This window comes from Eremothecium gossypii, chromosome III (assembly GCF_000091025.4).
Source record: "Eremothecium gossypii ATCC 10895 chromosome III, complete sequence".
Taxonomy (NCBI): domain Eukaryota; kingdom Fungi; phylum Ascomycota; class Saccharomycetes; order Saccharomycetales; family Saccharomycetaceae; genus Eremothecium; species Eremothecium gossypii.
In genome coordinates this window covers 212587-232383 of record NC_005784.3, presented here as the reverse complement: position 1 = coordinate 232383, position 19797 = coordinate 212587, and the positions used below count along the sequence as shown (strand labels likewise).

At 54.5% G+C, this 19797-nt stretch overlaps 10 protein-coding genes across 10 annotated transcripts; 5 read left to right on the top strand and 5 right to left on the bottom strand.

Annotated features, from left to right (window-relative positions):
- Window positions 1-132: 132 nt before the first annotated feature.
- On the top strand, window positions 133-1050 carry AGOS_ACL070C (60S ribosomal eL8 domain-containing protein; the record flags this gene model as incomplete). The annotated part of the gene is made up of 1 exon (NM_208687.2): window positions 133-1050. One exon carries the CDS (start codon window positions 133-135, stop codon window positions 1048-1050), a length of 918 nt encoding a protein of 305 aa, NP_983334.1.
- A 670-nt stretch (window positions 1051-1720) lies between these two features.
- On the top strand, window positions 1721-2617 carry AGOS_ACL071C (RNA-binding protein; the record flags this gene model as incomplete). Its single annotated transcript, NM_208686.1, has 1 exon — window positions 1721-2617. One exon carries the CDS (start codon window positions 1721-1723, stop codon window positions 2615-2617), a length of 897 nt encoding a protein of 298 aa, NP_983333.1.
- A 321-nt stretch (window positions 2618-2938) lies between these two features.
- Window positions 2939-7822, top strand: YBT1 (bile acid-transporting ATPase YBT1; the record flags this gene model as incomplete). The annotated part of the gene is made up of 1 exon (NM_208685.2): window positions 2939-7822. One exon carries the CDS (start codon window positions 2939-2941, stop codon window positions 7820-7822), a length of 4884 nt encoding a protein of 1627 aa, NP_983332.2.
- A 143-nt stretch (window positions 7823-7965) lies between these two features.
- On the bottom strand, window positions 7966-9615 carry MUP3 (Mup3p; the record flags this gene model as incomplete). Its single annotated transcript, NM_208684.2, has 1 exon — window positions 7966-9615. The coding sequence occupies one exon, from the start codon at window positions 9613-9615 to the stop codon at window positions 7966-7968; it is 1650 nt and encodes a 549-aa protein (NP_983331.2).
- Window positions 9616-10172: 557 nt separating this feature from the next.
- Window positions 10173-10334, bottom strand: AGOS_ACL074WA (ACL074W-Ap; the record flags this gene model as incomplete). Its single annotated transcript, NM_001355304.1, has 1 exon — window positions 10173-10334. One exon carries the CDS (start codon window positions 10332-10334, stop codon window positions 10173-10175), a length of 162 nt encoding a protein of 53 aa, NP_001342246.1.
- Window positions 10335-10563: 229 nt separating this feature from the next.
- Window positions 10564-11592, bottom strand: SRP40 (Srp40p; the record flags this gene model as incomplete). The annotated part of the gene is made up of 1 exon (NM_208683.2): window positions 10564-11592. One exon carries the CDS (start codon window positions 11590-11592, stop codon window positions 10564-10566), a length of 1029 nt encoding a protein of 342 aa, NP_983330.2.
- Window positions 11593-14046: 2454 nt separating this feature from the next.
- On the top strand, window positions 14047-16593 carry NUP1 (FG-nucleoporin NUP1; the record flags this gene model as incomplete). Its single annotated transcript, NM_208682.1, has 1 exon — window positions 14047-16593. The coding sequence occupies one exon, from the start codon at window positions 14047-14049 to the stop codon at window positions 16591-16593; it is 2547 nt and encodes an 848-aa protein (NP_983329.1).
- Window positions 16594-16931: 338 nt separating this feature from the next.
- Window positions 16932-17648, bottom strand: RPS7A (40S ribosomal protein eS7; the record flags this gene model as incomplete). The annotated part of the gene is made up of 2 exons (NM_208681.1): window positions 16932-17360; window positions 17505-17648. 2 exons carry the CDS (start codon window positions 17646-17648, stop codon window positions 16932-16934), a joined length of 573 nt encoding a protein of 190 aa, NP_983328.1.
- Window positions 17649-18298: 650 nt separating this feature from the next.
- RKI1 (ribose-5-phosphate isomerase RKI1) lies at window positions 18299-19066 on the top strand (the record flags this gene model as incomplete). The annotated part of the gene is made up of 1 exon (NM_208680.2): window positions 18299-19066. The coding sequence occupies one exon, from the start codon at window positions 18299-18301 to the stop codon at window positions 19064-19066; it is 768 nt and encodes a 255-aa protein (NP_983327.1).
- A 121-nt stretch (window positions 19067-19187) lies between these two features.
- On the bottom strand, window positions 19188-19733 carry ARF3 (Arf family GTPase ARF3; the record flags this gene model as incomplete). The annotated part of the gene is made up of 1 exon (NM_208679.1): window positions 19188-19733. One exon carries the CDS (start codon window positions 19731-19733, stop codon window positions 19188-19190), a length of 546 nt encoding a protein of 181 aa, NP_983326.1.
- Window positions 19734-19797: the final 64 nt, after the last annotated feature.

The following is a 19797-nucleotide window of genomic DNA, read 5'->3' as shown; positions in this document are numbered from 1 at the left end:
AGTATGTGTTAATGAAGTTTGTATTCTCGACCAGGCCCAGACGCGGGGTCAATCGCATCATCGCTTGCGTCACCGCGCAACGGCAGTCCGTGCAACGGCAGCTGCCCGAGCAGCGGGGACTGTCTGCAATGTATGGGTGCTGCGCACCCGCCACCCATACATTCTCGTAGAGCACCCAGACCCCCGCCGCGCGCGACGCACCCACGCGCGCGGCCGAGTTATAAAATTCATTCCGCCCGCCGCTTTCGGCATCCACCGCATCTCAGCACGCAAGACAAGATGGCTCCATCCAAGAAGGTTAACCCAGCTCCGCTAGCTGCCAAGTCCGGCAAGGCCGCCAAGGCCAAGAACCCATTGACCGTGTCGTCGCCAAGAAACTTCGGCATCGGCCAGGCCATCCAGCCCAAGCGCAACCTGTCCAGATACGTCAAGTGGCCCGAGTATGTCAGACTGCAGAGACAAAAGAAGATCCTGTCCATGAGACTCAAGGTCCCACCAACCATCGCGCAGTTCCAGCACACCCTGGACAGAAACACCGCCGCCGAGACCTTCAAGCTGTTCAACAAGTACAGACCAGAGACCGCCGCCGAGAAGAAGGACCGTCTGGCCACCGAGGCCGCCGCCATCGCCGAGGGCAAGACCAGAATGGAGGCCTCGCCTAAGCCATACGCCGTCAAGTTCGGCTTGAACCACGTCGTCTCCCTCGTCGAGAACAAGAAGGCCAAGCTCGTGCTCATCGCCAACGACGTCGACCCCATCGAGCTTGTCATCTTCCTGCCTGCGCTGTGCAAGAAGATGGGCGTCCCATACGCCATCGTCAAGGGCAAGGCCCGCCTAGGCACCCTGGTCAACCAGAAGACCTCCGCCGTCGCCGCCCTCACCGAGGTCCGCGCCGAGGACGAGGCTGCCCTTGCCAAGCTCGTCTCCGCCGTCAACGCCAACTTCATCGAGAAGTACGACGAATCCAGAAAGCACTGGGGTGGCGGTGTCATGGGCCCCAAGGCCCAGGCCAAGCTAGCCAAGAGATCCAAGGCCTCGGAGGCCGCCTGAGCGCGCCCCTACCTACGTTTATATCCTCTAACCGACTTTGCTCTCTACCCCGGCCCACATGTTGTTGAAGCCCGCCGCCCGCCCAGCGAGGCCCACGCAGATCCCCCCCGCGTCAGAGAGCGGCAGCCTGCCTGCCGCGTTGACGGACGCGCTCGGACCCCTGCCTGGCCCGTTGACCTGCCGAGCGCGCGCGTTACAGACATTGCCGCCGGCGCGTCCGCGCGCCTATCTACTGTATAGTACCCAGCCGTGCCCGCTGGCCCGGCCCCCTAATCCATGCCCGTTACGTGCCGCGAGGCTGCCGCCGTGCACAGCGACATGTACTAGCCGCCGCAGACGGCTGCGCGCGGCGCGTGCTCCAGCCGCGCGGCGCAGGCACGCGCGCAGTTTGTCACATTCGCGACGCGTCGCTTCTCTGTCGGCTGCCCGAAGTGGTGCTGTCGCAGCGCGTTAACAATGGCGGTCGCGTGCGGTGCAGTCGCAGCGTCTGCGGGGCGCCAGGGCGCGAGCCGGTCCAGTTATTATCGCAGCCCCCTCAGGCCGGGCGCGCACAATATAAAGCCTTTCTACGCGGGCGGTCGGGCTGGCGTGTTTTGTGGCGGGCAGTGAGTTCTGGCAAAGCAGCGGACTGCACCCCTTGGCCTCACAGTTGAACGTAGACAACAGCGACATGGCGTCAAAGACAGCGACGGCAGAGCAGACGGGCGCTGCGGCGGTCAAGCCGGACGTGGACCCCGACACGACGATCTTCATCGGGAACCTGGCGGGCGACTGCTCGGAGGAGGACCTCAAGCAGGTGTTCGGGGCGCACGTGGAGGTGGAGATCCCGTCGAACAAAACGGGCAAGTTCTACAAGCAGCGGTACGCGTTCGTCAAGTTCCCGGCGAAGATAGACTTCGAGGAGGTGAAGGAGAAGTACGACAAGACGGTGGTGCGCGAGCGCAGCATCTACGTGCGGCAGGCGCTGACCAAAGAGCAGCGCGACCTACACAAGCAGGCGCAGCGCGGCAGCCGGGTGGCGACGCGCGGCAGCCGGCGCGGCAAGAGGTTCGTGCGCGGGCAGGCGGTGCCCGCGCCGCCGCAGCGCGAGAAGGTGCCGCTGGACCAGCTGGAGCGCTCGTCGGACACGCTGTACGTGAACAACATCCCGTACTACACCACGAAGGAGGAGATCGCGGAGTTCTTCGGCACGAAGCCGGAGCTGATCGTGCTGCCCATGCGGCGCATGCGCGACACCGTATCGAACCGCTTCTTCTACTCCAAGTCCATGAACCGCGGCATCGTGTTCGTGGCCTTCGAGGGCATGGAGGGCGACGCGATTGTGCACAAGATGGAGCAGTTCCAGGGCAAGGTGCTCAAGGACCGCGAGATCACTGTCGACGTCGCGGCCATCAAGCCCGAGTCATACGACCACGAGCACGAGCACGAGCACGAGCACGAGCACGAGCACGAGTCCACGCCGGAGCTCGAGTCCACGCCGGAGAGCGTGTGGAAGAAGGCCAAGTCACCGGCCGCGGCGGCGCCGGCGCAGGTGTCCATCGTGCCGGCGCAGGCAGAGGTCGCCTAGGCGCGCGTGGCTCCGCTCTGCCCACGGTGAATCTAGCAAGCTATCCCAGTGAGAAGAAATGGCAAAGAAAACATCCGTATCATGCACACCTCCCAGGTCCGACGAGCAAGCAGCGTAGCGTATATATCCATGTATACCTCTAGGAGTTGCAGATGAGAATCTCTAAGATGGCGGGTGCAGCCCGTTCCCGGCAAAAATTTTGTGGAAAAGAAACAAGGCGCCAGTCCACCCCGCGGCTATTCGTCGCCCGGAAAGCCTTTATATATCTCGGGATAGCGTAGTCGCTCCGCCAGACGGGCCACTCACCAAAACACGCGACAGATGATTGCTCCGGGCTGCGAGCCGTGGGACTACGACGATCTGACAGAGTGCGGGAGGGCACTGTACGCCAGCGGGTACGTCCCGCTGGGCGTGGTGAGTGCATGCGCGGCGTACGTGGTGGGCAGCGTGCTCGCCGGGGGCTCTGACGGCGCGGCGGCACAGGCGGCGTGTGTTCCTGACGAGGAGCGGCCACTGCTGGACGCGGACCTGGCTGCACGGCGGTACACGGACACGGGGGGGCGGAACCTCAAGGCGGAGCATTTTGCCATCGAGAAGCTGCAGCTGCTGGGGCCGGATGGGCGCCCGCACGGGCACGCCGAGGAGGTGCGGCGGAGCTTTGCGGAGCGTAGCCGCGTGGCTGTAGAATTCCTTGGCTGCGCGCTGCTGCTCGGTCTGAGCGGCGGTGTCTGGGCAAACTTATCGATCATACCTGGGCCGCAGGTCCCGCTGCCGCGCGTGTCTGCGGGGAGCAACCTTGCGCTCTGGACGGGGCTGTTTGTCAGCGCGGCGCTGCGGCTGGCCAACGCGGGCGAGCAGCTGGCGTGGGTGCGCGCGCTGCCGGTGAACCTGTGGGGCATGTCGTTCGGCGCGTACACGGCGCTGGCGGCGACGTCCATGCTGCCGTTCCGGTCGGTGCTGCTGGGGCACGTGGCCGACCCAGCGGCGGCGCGCTACTACACGGTGAACTTCGCGGTGCTTCTGGTGCTGTTCCTGGTGACAGTTACGGCGAAGGTGGGGTTCCGGCTGCCGGTGCTGTATCGCCGGCCGGGCGGCGAGTTTCCGTCGCCGGAACCCATGACGTCTGTGGCGGCTGGGATGACCTGGGCGTGGCTGGACCCGATGATCTGGCAGGCGCACAAGCGCTACCTGGAGATAACCGACGTTTGGGGGCTGCGGCTGGAAGACTACGCGATCTTTGTCATGCGGCGCTTCCGCCACTCCGCGCGCCGTGTTTCGGGAGGCCGGCTGTACGGTAACCTGTTCCGCTTCTTCTTTGGCTACCTAGCCCTGCAGGCGGTGTGGGCCATCCTGGATGGGCTTGCCAACTTCCTGCCCACTATCCTCCTGCAGTGCACGCTGAATTATGTGGAAGACCCGCAGTCTGTTCCATCCAGCATGGTGCCGATCTATGTCGCGGGTCTCTTCCTGAGCCGTCTTGCTCTAGCGCTGTTCCAGGCCCAGGCGCTCTTCATCGGGCGGCGGATATGCATTCGGTTGAAAGCGGTGCTAGTTTCGGAGATCTACACCAAAGCCTTGCGTAGGCGCGTCTCGCCTTACGCTGGAGTGGCAGTGGACAAGAGTAACTCGCCGGAGGGGAGCCCTGTGCGGTCGGCCAACGCGGAAGAATCCAAAGCATCTAACCTAGGCGAAATCATTAACCTGATGGCCGTTGACGCCTTCAAGGTCTCTGAAATTAGCTCATATCTGTACTTTTTCATTGGGTCTTTTGTGATGGTGGTTGTCTCGATGATTTTCCTGTACCGCCTGTTGGGCTGGTCGGCGTTGGTGGGAGTTGCCTTGCTGGTTGCAATGCTGCCTTTGAACTATAAGCTAGCACAGAAGCTGGGCAACCTGACTGTGGTAACGTTGGGCTTCACGGACAAGCGTATTCAAAAACTCAATGAGACACTCCAGTCGATCCGTATTATTAAGTTTTTTGCATGGGAGACGAACTTTGAGAAGGAGGTGCAGGCCATCCGTGAGGATGAACTGGCGACTTTGCTGAAGAGAGCTATTGTGTGGTCCGCAATTTCCTTCCTCTGGTTCATGGTATCCACGATTGTTGTTTCAGCTTCTTTTGCCTGCTACATCTACATTCAGGGGGAAGTGCTCACTATACCGGTTGCATTTACTGCACTTTCGCTTTTTGTGATGTTGCGTAATCCCTTGGACGTCCTGGCGGATATGCTGTCTTATGTTGTGCAGTCGAAGGTTTCTCTTGATAGAATTCAGGCGTTCTTGGATGAAGATGAGACAACCAAATACGAACAACTAACTATCAGTGGAAACCGTTTAGCATTTGAGAATGCCACTATCGCGTGGAATGATGATCCTTCCAGCTTCAGGTTGCGTAATATCGATATTGAATTTATGATTGGTAAGTTGAACGTCGTCATTGGACCAACAGGTACCGGGAAATCATCACTCTTGCTTGGATTATTGGGTGAGATGACCTTGCAGGAAGGTAAGATATATGTTCCATCGCTGGATCCGCGCGAAGACTTGGTCATTCAAGCAGATGGATTAACTAACTCTATCGCCTACTGTTCTCAATCCGCTTGGCTGCTGAATGATACCGCTCGTAGCAATATTCTATTTAACTCACCATACAACGAGCAACGTTACAATGACGTGCTTGAAGCGTGCGGTTTGAAGAAAGACTTTGAGATCCTCAGTGGTGGTGATTTGACACAAATCGGAGAGAAGGGTATGACACTATCGGGCGGGCAAAAGCAGCGTATTTCTTTGGCAAGGGCTCTATACTCTTCTGCGAGACACCTCCTACTTGACGACTGTCTAAGCGCAGTTGATTCGCACACCGCTCTGTGGATTTATGAAAACTGTATCATCGGGCCATTGATGGAGGGCAGAACATGCGTGTTGGTATCTCATAATGTGGCGCTCACGATGCGTAACGCTGATTGGGTCGTGATTTTGGAAAACGGAAGAGTTAAGGCTCAGGGCGAACCCTTGGCGTTGGCGAACGAGGGCCTACTTGGTGAAGACAAACTCATCAAGAGCTCCATTGCGTCAAGAACCAATTCGTCGCTCAGCTTGAAAACACCACAAAGTGCGCTTAACCTGAAAGAGCTTGACAATAAAATAAGAACTGCCACAGCGGAAAATCTTGCCGGCAATGCGTCGAACGATGACGAACGCAAAAAGGTCGGTAAACTAGTTGCTCAAGAAACAAAAGCAGACGGCGTCGTGAGCATTGATGTCTACAAGTGGTTCTATAATTTGTTTGGTGGCTGGAAGATGACACTTGCTCTTGCTACATTGTACCTTTCCGCCCAGTGCTTATATATGAGCTCTTCATGGTGGATTCGGTACTGGATTATGCATGACGCGAAGAGTCAAATACCAATGATTAGTGTATCGTCTACGCCTTCCTTCGGTAATTTGATTCGGCATGCGCAAGGCTTATTCAGTCAGCCATTCCTTTTTGTTAAAAGCTTGATGACCGAGCATGCAGTCAATTCCGATGGATCAAAGGGAACTTTCTATTACCTTGCAATTTACGTCTTGATCGGTCTAACAACCGCTTCCTTATCTGCCTTAAAAAACATCATTAGTGTTATGGCAGGCCTGTATGCATCCCGGAAGATCTTCAACTTGGTATTGTGGAAGATTTTGCACGCGAAGATGCGTTTCTTTGATGCAACCCCCACCGGAAGAATAATGAACAGACTTTCGAAGGATCTGGAAGCCGTCGACCAGGAATTGATTCCTTATTTTGAGGGGTCTTTTGCCGCGGTTGTTCAGTGTATTTCCACGCTTGTTTTGATCGCTTACGTTACTCCTCAATTTTTGATTATGGCAATATTTATCGGCTTCTTATATGCTTTGATTGGTTATTTTTACGTTACTACATCGAGGGAACTGAAGAGATTTGAATCGATTACCAGGTCTCCAATTTATCAGCATTTCTCTGAGACATTAGTTGGGATCACTAGTATTCGTGCGTATGGCGATGAGCGCCGTTTCATGTTAGAAAACTTGAGTAGGATTGATGATAACAATCGACCATTCTTTTACCTGTGGATAGCCAACAGATGGCTAGCGTTTCGTGTTGACTTGCTCGGTGCGCTAGTAACCTTCTTCAGTGGTCTTTTCATTTATTTGAATATTGGTAAATTGGATGCTGGGCTTGCTGGTATCTCTTTAACCTATGCTATTTCCTTCACGGAAGGTGCACTTTGGTTTGTGAGACACTATTCCAACGTTGAGATGACTATGAACTCATTTGAGCGTCTGAAAGAGTACATGGAGATAGAGCAAGAACCCTACAATGAAAACGCGCAACTCCCACCAGATAACTGGCCACAGCATGGAAGAATAGATGTTTCTGACTTGTCTCTCCGCTATGCTCCTAATCTGCCAAAAGTAATCAAGAATGTCAACTTTTCAGTTGAACCGAAGCTAAAGGTAGGAATTGTGGGTCGGACGGGTGCTGGTAAATCGACGATAATCACTGCAATGTTTAGGTTTTTGGATCCTGAGACAGGCTTTGTTAAAATTGACAACATTGATATCACCACTATACCTTTACATCGGTTGCGGCAGTCCATTACTATCATTCCTCAAGATCCTACTTTGTTCACCGGCACGTTAAAATCTAATCTGGATCCCTATAGCCAATACAGCGATAAACAAATTTATGAGGCGTTGCAGAGGGTTAACCTTCTTTCTGATACAGATATAAATTCTCTTTCTAGTCCATCTACTCAATCCAGTGGCGAGAATATCAATAAGTTCCTAGATCTTAACAATGAAGTTACGGAAGGCGGCGCTAATCTATCGCAGGGGCAGAGGCAGCTAGTGTGCTTAGCCAGATCGCTTTTGCGCTCACCAAAGATTATTATGTTAGATGAGGCGACTGCCTCCATTGATTATACATCTGATGAAAAGATTCAGCAGACCATTAGAGAAGAATTCCGGGACAGCACTATCCTGACCATCGCACACAGGTTGAAGTCCATTATCGATTATGATAAGGTTCTGGTTATGGATGCAGGTGAAGTTAAAGAATACGACCATCCATACTCTCTACTACTGAACAAAAACACTATTTTCTACAACATGTGCGAGAGAACAGGCGAATTGGATGATTTGATTCAAGCTTCAAAAGAAGCCTTTGTAAGAAAGCTCAACTCGAAATAAGTCGAAGTTAATTACACATTTTAGTACCTTCGATGAACTTTTAGAGTTCTCGATCATGCCATACAGTTTTTATCCTGGCATTAAAAAAGTACATAGATTTTTAAATCGTAGGGAGTTTGATAGTTACAAAAGTTTGCCCAAATTTATATAGAGGCCTGTTTAGAATATCGTCTTCTCCACCTTTTAATCTCTAGGCCATCAGATAAGGTTACTATCAAAGCCTGTAGCCTATAGCCTAATAGTCGCGGTAGGAGAACGAACTTTAGTAGCCAATAAAGGAAACATACGAGGAACATTAAAAGCGTGGTGATTTGATATGGTGGTAGCCAACCTACAACGTTTCCTGATTGGTCACCAAAGAAAGGGCCAACCATTAAGTATACCGATATTACCGCTAAAAATGCCACGCCGATCATAGACGCCCTAATCTCTGCGACAATATCTGGATGTCTGTGCCTGTATATAAAAAGTCCGATTGCAATCAACATTAAGAAGAACTGTTTCGAATAACCCTCAAAGTTAACCAAATAGTCATATGCTGCGCCGCTTGGGGGTAGAAAGCATAGCCACGCGACAGTAATTAACCCGCAACACAACAGCGATGGTAGAGGAGAACCCCATGGCCAGTTACTGGCCATCTGCTTACTGAAGGGTAAATATCCTTCCCTGAAAAACTCCTGGTTCATCCGAGAGGTGCCATATATGACGACGAATAGATTGGAAGCAGTAGATACCGCCACACATAGCGTCACAAATTTACCGCCGAGCGTAGGACCATATAGTTTGGAGAAAAGTATCGAGCCTATGAGCGGGCCAGCTCCCTGAATCTCCTCCCAAGATAAAACAAATAAGTACGCAAAGTTCAAAAGCATGTAACAGCCAAATGCAATTAACAATGAAAATGGACCTGCAATTCTCATGGTGCGGACAGGGTCTTTAACCTCTGATACAACAGAGTGCACTCCGTCCCAGCCGGAGAAACAAAAAAACGCCTGCATGAATGAAGCTGTAAGCGACGAGGCAGTGATTAGAGAACTGTCGCGAGATTCCCAAAAGTGCGACTTCACGTAATAGGCAGGGTTTTGGTCATCAGCACGCGTGTCGAAGAAAAACACTGCGTAGATCCCCGTAACAGACATGACTGCAATCAACAGGAACTTCATACCTCCTAGAATATTTTGTACAATGATCCCATGCTTGACTGAAGAGCCGTGGATCACCACAATGAGCATCACCGCAGCTGCACCAATATAGTTGCACATTGCAGAGTCCTCGTTGACATATTTCCGGTCGAATCCCAGCGCGTAGAGCGTATATTTCCCAAACACAATTGCGCCAGATACTGTAAAGCCAGTTAGAACGCTAAAGGATGCAAACGCCACGCTCATCATCATCCTAGGGCGGTCATAGACAGCCTCTAGGAAGTTCTTCGGTCCTCCTGATCGTGGCAAAAGGCACCCGAACTCTAAGTACAAATATAACCCGGAAAACGCCGCTAGCATCGCGACTATCCACACTGTCACAAACAACAGTGCATTGCCGCCACAGTTCACGAACATGGTGCTGGGCGTGGCGAATATGCCCGACCCTACAATCCGCGAAACGAACATGACTACAGTAGAAAATAAGCCCAAATGTCGACCTTGCGGGACCTCGTTGGCAAGCACTGGCGAAATGACATCCTCCGCGATTTTCACACCGCCATAGTAGGATCTGGCGGAGTCCGAAGATGTACCACTACCCTCTAGATCCTCCGTGTGTACCAGCAGCGGCGCCTTAATGTCGGTAGCCATCTTGCTCCAGCCAATCTGTGTAAACCCAACTGGAGGGCAATTTGCCCTGCTGCGAATATTTATGTATTTGTACAGTGGCGAAGTGCACCGTCTTATCAATCTCCGTTACTGTGGCTTTATCTGGGCCTGACGTGCCTTTTGACTCCTGCTGGTTCTTTATACTATAAGCAATGGCCGATATCAGGCTTTACCAGCCTCGATTAGCAAATGAGAGGCAGTGTGTAACAGTAGTAACACATCCTGAGAAGACTGTTATCTTGGGCCGAGTATGGCTGTTTTCTTGCGTCAGAGCTCGTGAGATCGCCGATGTTATTGAGTGCCAAGTTGGTTATATTGTGGCTCCCGGGTCACGTGAACACACCGTTTAGCGCTGACACAAAACGGCGTCCTCGGCGCCCAGCGCTATTCATCGCCGGCTGTCGTGCTGGCATGAACATTGCGGTCAAACGACGTAGAATATCTTAACTACATACGCTATATCTCGACGAATAAACTGACTAGGAACCAGTCCCAGAAGAAAGCTAGAATTTTACTTACCCACAGTTAAACCGACGAGTTCAAGGACGGTTGCCAGTGAACTTCTTCGCCTGGTTCTCAAGCTTCTGGTAGCCGTCGTCTCCTAGCTTCTCCTTGGCGTGCTTGACACCATCCTCAGCTCTGGAGATAATGTCCTCGCCGTTCTTCTCTTGCTTGCTTGCGAAATCTTTGATGTGGTCCATTTTGCCTGTCTTTGATTCACACCGAGTAGAAGAGAATATGGGTCAATTGAGCTTGCAAGTGCCCTTTTTATACTTCAAATGACATCGCAGCAAGCATCGCAGCAAGCAGCTCGTAGCGATGAATAGGGTTCGACGCAAGGGGACGTAACCCTTTATTTAGGGGTAACCGAACCTTAAAGTACTTATTTATCGATGCTTTTTCTATTGTACATGCATGGTTAGAGCATGACTAATCTACGAACTTATAGGAGCCCGATGCTAGTGTGATAGAGCCACCTCTGTACGAGCCACGCTTCATCTTGTTTTTGTTCTTAGTGAAGTCCTTACCCCTGACGCGGCTTAGTTTATCATTGGCCTTCTCGCCCCAAGTCCCCGCAGCGCCCTTGTAGGTATTGTCGGTGAGGGTTCTGTCCTCGAAGCTGATTTTTGCCCTTTCTATTCTCGAGAAGTGCTTCCGCTGGCCTTCCCTGATTTCGTCTTCGCCGGCGGGAATTGCAGCCTTCTTTACAGGCGGCTCCGGTGTCGCGGTACGCGATGAAGACTCATCGGAGGATGTGTCCCTTGCTCTCTTACCGTTCTTAGGAGCAGACGAGGACTGGCTGTCCGAGGAAGACTCACTGTCCGAGGAGGAATCGCTGTCCGAGGAGCTTGAGTCGCTGTCCGAGGAGGAGCTGCTGCCCGAGGAGGAGCCGCTGCCCGAGGAGGAGCCGCTGTCCGAGGAGTCGCTGTCCGAGGAGGAGTCGCTGTCCGAGGAGGAGCTGCTGCCCGAGGAGCTCGAGTCGCTGTCCGAAGAGGAGCTGCTGCCCGAGGAGCTCGAGTCGCTGTCCGAGGAGGAGCTGCTGCCCGATGAGCTCGAGTCGCTGTCCGAGGAGGAGTCGCTGTCCGAGGAGGAGTCGCTGTCCGAGGAGGAGCTGCTGCCCGAGGAGGAGCTGCTGCCCGATGAGCTCGAGTCGCTGTCCGAAGAGCTCGAGTCGCTGTCGGAGGAGCTCGAGTCGCTGTCGGAGCTCGAGTCGCTGTCGGAGGAGCCCGATTCGCCGGAGGAGCTCGAGCTGCTGCTAGAAGAGCTGGAGCCGCTGTCCGACGAGCTCGATTCACTGTCCGAGGAACTAGAGCTGCTGCTGGAGCTGCCCTCCGACGAGGAAGATGAACTTGATTCTAAAGTAGAATCAGAGGAGCCCGAAGTGCTCAACTCTTCCTCCTTGGCTTTTTCCGATAATTTAGGGACTACCGCCTTTTTAATACTTTTGGAACCCATCAACTCAGCAATCTGCGAACGTCGTTGGCAGTATAGAACTTCGACCAAATTCGTGCTCGCCCATTAACGTTAATATCTCTACCTCATCACCACCATCCAAATTTTTCAACGTTTCTTTTTCGTAACGTGCGACCACTATCCTTGCTCGTCAATAGTGATTATGTTGTAAATAGCATCAGGGCGTCACGTGGAAATATACGTGGGCTGACAATCTAGCGCCGAATACCATACATGCTCAGAGCCGCTTCGCGGAATACAGTGTTATGCATTACAGTTAGACCAATTGGTTGCCGGCATCTTGGCTTACATATATGCATATTTCCGCCTGTCTGTGGATCGCAAGGTCAATACCCATCACGTGATCATGAATAACTCCGAGCGCTCGGGCTTCTGAACACTCACCGAAGTATTTCTAAGCGCTGACAGTCTGTGTGTCAGCGGCTTAATATGTGGTTGCTTAAAGGGGCAGATCCGGACATTATTCTGCGTCTATGAAATGTGTTCTTCGTAAGCCATAGTGTGGCACAGGACGGCCAAGTTTTGTTGCGCGTGCCCGTTGAGCACTTAGGGTCTGCCGGTCGGCGGTATGCCGGCCGGCATTAGCACGCGTCTCATTCCCGCAGCCGTTCATTGCACGAAACACGGCTCGGTGCATCTATAGCGAGCCAAAGTTCAATGCGAGCACAGCAGGATGCTTGCGTCACGTCTGACTGTGATTTACAGAACCTGGCCTCAGAAACCTCTGCGGCTTGCTTAATACGCATGCCCTGCCTCGAGATCTAAAGAAACGCGGAGCTCCCGTCCGATGACAGCCTGCAGTTCGTATGGCAGCAAGGCGGGTGCAATAGGCTGAGAGGCCGAATTGGTGAATTGGGTCCGACCACTTATTCACATGCGAGTCCGCGACGTCCTTTTTCAGCGGGTTGCCTACCGTTTTAACCTCTGCTTCCGATGACTTGCGGGCAGCTACGTGAATGCCGACAAAGCAAAGGTCGCCAAGTACGCCAGCCCCCTGGAGCAGGGCCGGATGTATTACGGAAAACGGCAGCGTTGCAATCTGGTTTGGTCGCGTTCTCAGTTGGGATAACGGCGTCCGATGTCCCGCGATGTATACGCTGCAGACCGCCGCACAGCAGGCTATATGGCGGCGTTTGCCTGCCTGAGGGCCTTCAATTGAGCGGAATCTACCTACCTAGAGGGCAGCCGACTATGTCATAGTTCGGAATCGTTTCGATTGCCAAGCAGCATGCCGAGAGATCCGAACGGTATTGCCTGACCGTTCTGCCCATTAACGGCTTACTCGCTCCAAAAAAGATACGTCCGCAAATGGCGCCGCCCGCCCCGATTATGACATCGCGTCGCAGTCCACAGAGTGGGCCAAACTTTGTGCAATTTGGGAGCAACTGCGAATGTTTCGCTGAGCAGGGAGCGCCTATTCTGCGGGACATGCAATCACAGAGCGCGCGCAGCGACGTCCTCGCCCAATACCCGCCATGCTAGTCGCGATTGCAAGGACCCTCCCGGACCCATGTGGCCTCGTTACTCAAACTGAGGTAATCCACACCAGATAATTGACGAGGACTCTCGGCGCCCAGCCGACCCTCGTAGCCTCCGCAACCATATAAAACGCGCACAGCGCGGTTTCACTCGGCCTCGAAGCAAACTCCAGTTCCCAGCACTACAATGCAGTTCCACCACGCCCTCATCCCAGTCCTATGTGTCCTTGGCCTCGCCTGCGCCGGCGACGAGCTCCAGAACTGCTACCGCGGATGCGCCGAGAGAGCCAACAACCCACGCTACCTGGAAGAGTGCAGGGCAGAGTGCAGGAAAACTTTCGGCGGCTGAGTCTCGCTCGCGCCCGGCGGAATCGGCGCCCGCGCCGGGCCGCCAACATATACCCCTAGACAGCAACTATATACCTTCAAGCCTTTTTCACCGCTACGCTCGCGGCTCCGCCTGCGCGGCGCTCGCGGTGTCTTCGGAGCCCGCCGGACTGTCCGCTGTCGCGGGCAACGCCAGCGCGACGGCGCCCCGGCATGCGCGGCCAGCCCTCCGCACGCTGCTAGGCGCCTTCGCACGCTGCTACACCGCGCAGGCTGCTGCCGACAGCTGCCCTAGCACCCGCCACACATATATATCACGTCTGCAATTCGGCTCCCTGTTCAGGGCTCACAGAGCTGCAACGCATCCCACAGAAATGTCCGTGTGCAGACACACAGGAACTATATAAGCTGCAGAAGCTCAATTAGAGACAGCAGCATTGGGCTCGATGACAGCATCCCTTTGCCCGGCCAGGCCATAAAGGTGAGGTCTCCCTTGAACGGCGTTCGTACATAGACATCACGTAACAGAACTGACAAATTTTTTTGGTATTCCACGCACTCTCGTCAAAATCAGCTCTAGTACGATTAGCAGACGGCAGACGTGGAGCACAGCGATCGAGTGAGGAACGGCAGCATGTCTACTAGCTCGCCGGCCAAGAATAAAAGGTCAATATCGTCGGCAATTGCAGGACTTTTCCGGCGGCCTGCGGATGGGGCAAGTACAGCGGAATGCGCGGATTGCAGTACAGAGCTGCCCATTGAATATGAGTCGAACACCAGCAGCGATACAGTGATTAAGCGGCCACGGGCGGGCGTCCGGGGGGCGGAGCCGCTGATTTTATACGAGTCGGACGTGGCCGTGCGGCCGCCCGTGCTGCCGATCCTGCCGCTGCAGCGGCTGCGGATGCTGCGGCACCGGCAGGAGCTGCGGCGGCGACAGTACCAGCTGGCGCCACTGGTACAGAGCGGGCACGGCGGGCGGATTGTGTCGGAGGCGAGCGGCGAGGGGTGGCGGCGGATTGCGGGCGGGACGCGGAGCGCGTCTGCACTGGGCAGGGCGGGCACGGGCAAGAAGGGGAGACTGTGGTCGAGCAACTTCGAGTACGACCTGTCGGAGTACGATGTGCTGAAAAAACAGAAGCTGAACACGCGCGACGCGAAGGATATTACGATGCTGGACAGTCCGAAGCTGTCGGAGGAGGTCGTGCTGAAGAACGGCGCGGCTAGGCGCGATGCTGGCGAGCCGCCGTTCTCATCCAACCTGTCGCGGGCGCAATTGAAGCTGCTGACCGGCTGCGAGTCGCCGGCCCTGCTTCGAGGCGAGGCTGCGGCGGGCGGTAAAAGCATTGATGGCCGCACGCCCTACTCCAAGCCGCACGACGGCGCTGCCGCGGGCCCGAAGAAGATGCCCAGTGTTGGCTTTGACTTCTTGCTCAAGGCTGATGCCGATACGCCGTCCAAAACGAAGCTGCCGGCGCTTCCGGCGCCAGCTGTGTCGTTGACTCTGGACGAGAACCGTCCCGCGCAGCCTAGCCGCGCAGAAGAGACGGTGCGTCCGGCAGAGACGCCCAGCGCGCCACTTCTGGCGTTCGGGAACCAGGGCCAAGATGTGTCCAAGCCAGCGGCGCAGCCGCAGCTTTCCTTCACGTTTGGCGCGCCCAAAGCAGCGGGCGGTAAGGACGTAGCGGAACCGGCGATCAAAGCTACATCTCCTGAGGAAAGCACGAAAAAGCCGGCATTTTCTTTTAATATCTCCAACGGGGGTGCCAACAAGGCTCCTTTTTCATTTGGAGCGAGTGCGCAGACCCAAAATAGCGGTACTACGTCAAATACACCCAACGGTGGCGCACAGGGGTCCGCCAAACCTACATTTTCCTTCGGACAGAATTTCGGCGCCTCCCAGCAAGCAGAAAACAAACCAAATACCACATCATCAGAGGATAAATCTAGTCCGTCCAAGGATGCGCCAGCCCCGCCTATCTTCGGGAATGGGAAGCCCACGGTATCTGGTTTTAGCTTTTCAAATGGCAGTAGGGAAGCAACTGTGCCTTCGAAGAAGGCTGATTCGACCTCTGGGAATCCTACGCTTATGTTTGGCAATGGAATACAGAACAAGGAACCCCAAACTACACCAACCTTTAGCGATGACAAGAAGGACACGTCCTCTAAGCCGACGTTCCAATTCGTCATTCCTGCTAAAAGTAATACAAATGCATCTAACACCAACACAACATTTGGTACAACCATGAATGGCAATAGCGTCAGCTCAGCCACAAACCTTTTCTCTGGATCCAGCTCGGAAACAGCAAAATCCTCGAATAATCAAGCTGTACCGACTCTTTCAGACGGAAGCGCAGTAAAAGGTACTTCTCTTGATAGACAGAACACATTATCTCCTGTCACTTTTGGTGCGCCATCAGCGCAACCTACAACGTCCGGTAGCCTTGGGGCAGCGCCATTCTCGTTCAAGACAACAACACCTGATACGTCGAACCCAACTAACCCGCCATCCCTACTCTTTGGAAATAATGTTAACGGCAATGGCTCTCTTTCCAGTACCTCTGCTCCGGTGACTTCCGGTGCAGCCTCGAACAGCGGTGGCTTTAAGTTTGATATGAGCGGGTTCAAGAATAACCAAGGAGTAACCTCCCCGGTGCCAACTTTTTCAATGAACAATAACGTCTCACAAAGACCTGGTAACAATATGGCATTGAACGGAAGTAGTATGTCGATTGCTAACGCTCCTCAGCCGCAACAGGCCACGGCCTTTGGTTTCCCACAAGACTCTGTATCGAATGGCACCACAGCTTTCGGATCAGGCTTGACTACTGCGAACAATTCGCCAGCTTTTGGGATTAGTACCAATAACAACAACAGTAATAACAACCAGCCTGCTGCCGCGTTTACTTTTGGCAGCAACGCGGGGTCTCCAGCGCCGTCACTGTTTGCTAACAGCGCTTCCTCAGCGCTACAGAATAATAGGCCAGTGGCTTTTACTCCGTCTTCATCGGTTAACCTGAACTTCGGTGGTGCGCCAGCTGCATCCCTTGACCCGTCGCAAGTTTTTGGTCAAGCAGCGACAGGACAGCCTCAAAACAGCGGTTTCGGTATGCCACAACAACCAATGATGCACCTTCCTCCGGGTAGGAGGATAGCTAGAATGAGAGCCAGAAGAGGATGATTTACCAAGCATGTGCCATACATTATTGAAATGCATTTATACTTCGTTATTTACGTAGCGGTGTAATTTTAACATGTACCTATATCAAGGTCACAACAGCCCTAGGGTCTCTGCTCCAACTGCTCCGGCAGCTAACCGCATAACCGCCCAGTCTTTACCCGGGCAGGACTAGAATACAACGGGGTAAGCAGAACCACACAGCGGAGACCACCTATTAAAACGTTCGTATTGTTTTTATATAGTAAAAGACGTTTGATTTAATAATATATAAACTGGTTATAACGGATTGGTATGCATTTTACAAAACAATATAATTATCAATCAGGATAACAAGCAGTTTAGTGAGTTTCGGATGGGATTTCGAACACGATTTGCTTACCGGTCAACTTGTTGTAGACAGCCTGGAAAGACTCCAACTTGTAGTCGACTTGCTGGACGTCCTTGGAGTCCAACAAGACCTTCTGGATCTTGTTACCACCGACCAAATATCTGACTCTCTTGCCAACGATCTCGGTTGGGAACACCAAGTCCTCCAAGATCTTGTCGTGAACAGCAGTCAAAGTTCTGGATCTTGGTCTCTTTTGGGTCTGTCTGGATCTTCTGGATGGCTTTGGCAAAATTCTTCTCTCGGCCAAGAAGATAACATGGCGGTCCTGGAACTTCTTCTCCAACTCTCTGGTCAACTTGGTCTGGACCTTGTGGTAGCCGGCCAAAGATGGGACTGGCACGAAAATGGCCAAGGCCTTCTTGCCACCAGCGACGTCAATCTGCGCGAAGTTAGTAACTGAGCCCTCGGCGGTCGTAAAGGCAGCCGCGCTTTCGCGGGCCCGGTTGCGACCTAGCGGCCGCAACCGGGTCGCCCCGCGTCTAGCGCAGCTGGCATAACGACTTCATAGCGCAATAGGACATACCTCTCTGATGGACTTGAACTGCAATGGTCTCAAGTCAGCCTTCAACTCTGGGGAGGAGTTCTCCAAGTCGATGAAGGCCTGAGCGACCTGCAATTCCAATTCAGTTGGTGCTTGGGACAAGATCTTAGCTTGTGGAGCAGACATTATCGGCGTGTGTTTCTTCTTGGTGCTATTAGGCTTCGCAACTAGAGGCTGTGAGCCAAAACTAATACTATTTTTCAGACTTACGGTCCCACCCACACTGTCTACCTAGTGAAAATTTGGCTGGCTGGGCCAGAGAGACCTCTCTGCTTGCAGGCTGCGTCTAGGCTCGTGGTGCGTGGGCGCCTGCCCGCAGCCTCCGCCTGGCGCAACGGCAGCAGTCCGAGTGGCTCCGCCTAGGACGGGCTCCCAGTGGGACCATTGCGGCGCCACCGGCGAAAAAAAAAAAGAGCTTCAACTCCGTTGTTTGGATGTATGGGCGCAGCAGTCACATGCTCCCATAGCAGTCCGCGGCGGCGATGCTTCCCCGCAGTGAGCAGCTCATCGAGCCGTAGACACAGGTCGAGGGGCAGTGAGGAGCGAGGGCCTGGGGCCAGGCACTCATACTAGTACATAAACCGCAGGCTATGACTACGGCGCAGTTCCCGGAAGGCTCATTGCGCTGAAACCTGGGTTGATGAAAAAATGTCAAATCCATGTAGCTTGTCTTCTGTAAAGATGACTAAATAAAAAGATTGTCCTGTCGAAACAGCCAGTGCAGAAAGAGCGAAGTAGCTAGTCCGACGAGCGCAGTTCCCGGAAGGCGCACAAGAATGTCGGTAACGCCAATTGAAGAGCTGCCCTCCCTGGGCGACGCGCTGGAGGACGCAAAGCGCGCAGCGTCGTACCGCGCCGTGGACGAGAATCTAGACCCCGCGAAACACCGCGTGGTCGGGATAGGCAGCGGATCGACAGTGGTCTACGTGGCGGAACGCATAGGAAAATACCAGGCGTCACCTGAGCTGAAGGCGAAGGTGGAGTTTATCTGCATTCCCACGGGGTTCCAATCCCGCCAGTTGATCCTCGACAACGGCCTGCGTCTGGGCAGCATCGAGCAGTACCCAGAGGTGGACATTGCGTTCGACGGTGCGGACGAGGTGGACCCCGAGCTGAACCTGATCAAGGGCGGCGGTGCCTGTCTGTTCCAGGAAAAGCTCGTGAGCACGAGCAGCGCTCAATTCATCGTGGTCGCGGACTCCCGTAAGCGCTCGCCGCAACGACTGGGCACAAGCTGGACGCGTGGCGTGCCCGTCGAGGTGGTGCCCAGCGCGTACGTGCGCGTACTGCGCGACCTGCACGGCATCCCCGGCTGCCGCAGCGCGCAGCTGCGGCTCGGGGAACCGGGCAAGGCGGGCCCGGTCGTCACCGACAACAACAACCTGCTCATCGACGCCGATTTCGGCCCGCTCGAAGACCCCGCCGCGCTGCACGCCCGGATCAAGGCCCTCGTCGGCGTCGTCGAGACCGGCATCTTCGCCGGTAACGCTGCCAAGGCGTACTTCGGCAGCGCCGACGGCTCTACTCAGACCCTCGCACGCTAGGGGCGTCGCCGGCATAATTATTAACTAAAGTCATATCTAATCGATTAAGGGACTTGTCCACTAAGTACACGCTCTCCACGGCCGCGCCGGCCCCGCTCTACTGTTACAAGCCCGCGCAGGCTCACCTGCTTTTGGTGTTGTTCGCGATCCACGAAAGCCCCTCTACTAGCCCTTGACCCGTCAAGGCGTTGCTGCCCACCACGCACCACAGCTGGTTGTTCAGGTTGTCGCCCAGCTGCAGGTAGTCCGAAACCTCCTGCGGCTTCAGCGCACCCCGCAAGTCCTGCTTGTTCGCAAGCACCAGCAGCACCACGTTCTCCATCTCCTTCTCCCCGATTATGCTGTACAGCTCCTCCTTCGCCTCGTTCAGCCGCGCCTGGTCGTGCGAGTCGATCACGAAGATCAGCGCCGTCGTCGCAGGGAAGTAGTGCCGCCACAGCGGCCGCAGCCGCTCCTGGCCCCCCACGTCCCACATGTTGAACTTCACGTTACGGAACGCCACCGTCTCCACGTTGAACCCCACCGTCGGCGCCGACGTCTTGATCTTGTTCAGCTTCAGCTTGTACAGGATCGTGGTCTTGCCCGCATTGTCCAGTCCGAGCATCAGGATCTTCATCTCCCTAGACCCGAACAGCTTACTCAGCACCCTGGAAAACGAGTTGCCCATTGCGCCGTCTGTGATCTTGCCCACGCCGCTAGACTTCGGTAGTCTTCCGTGCGCCCTCCACCTA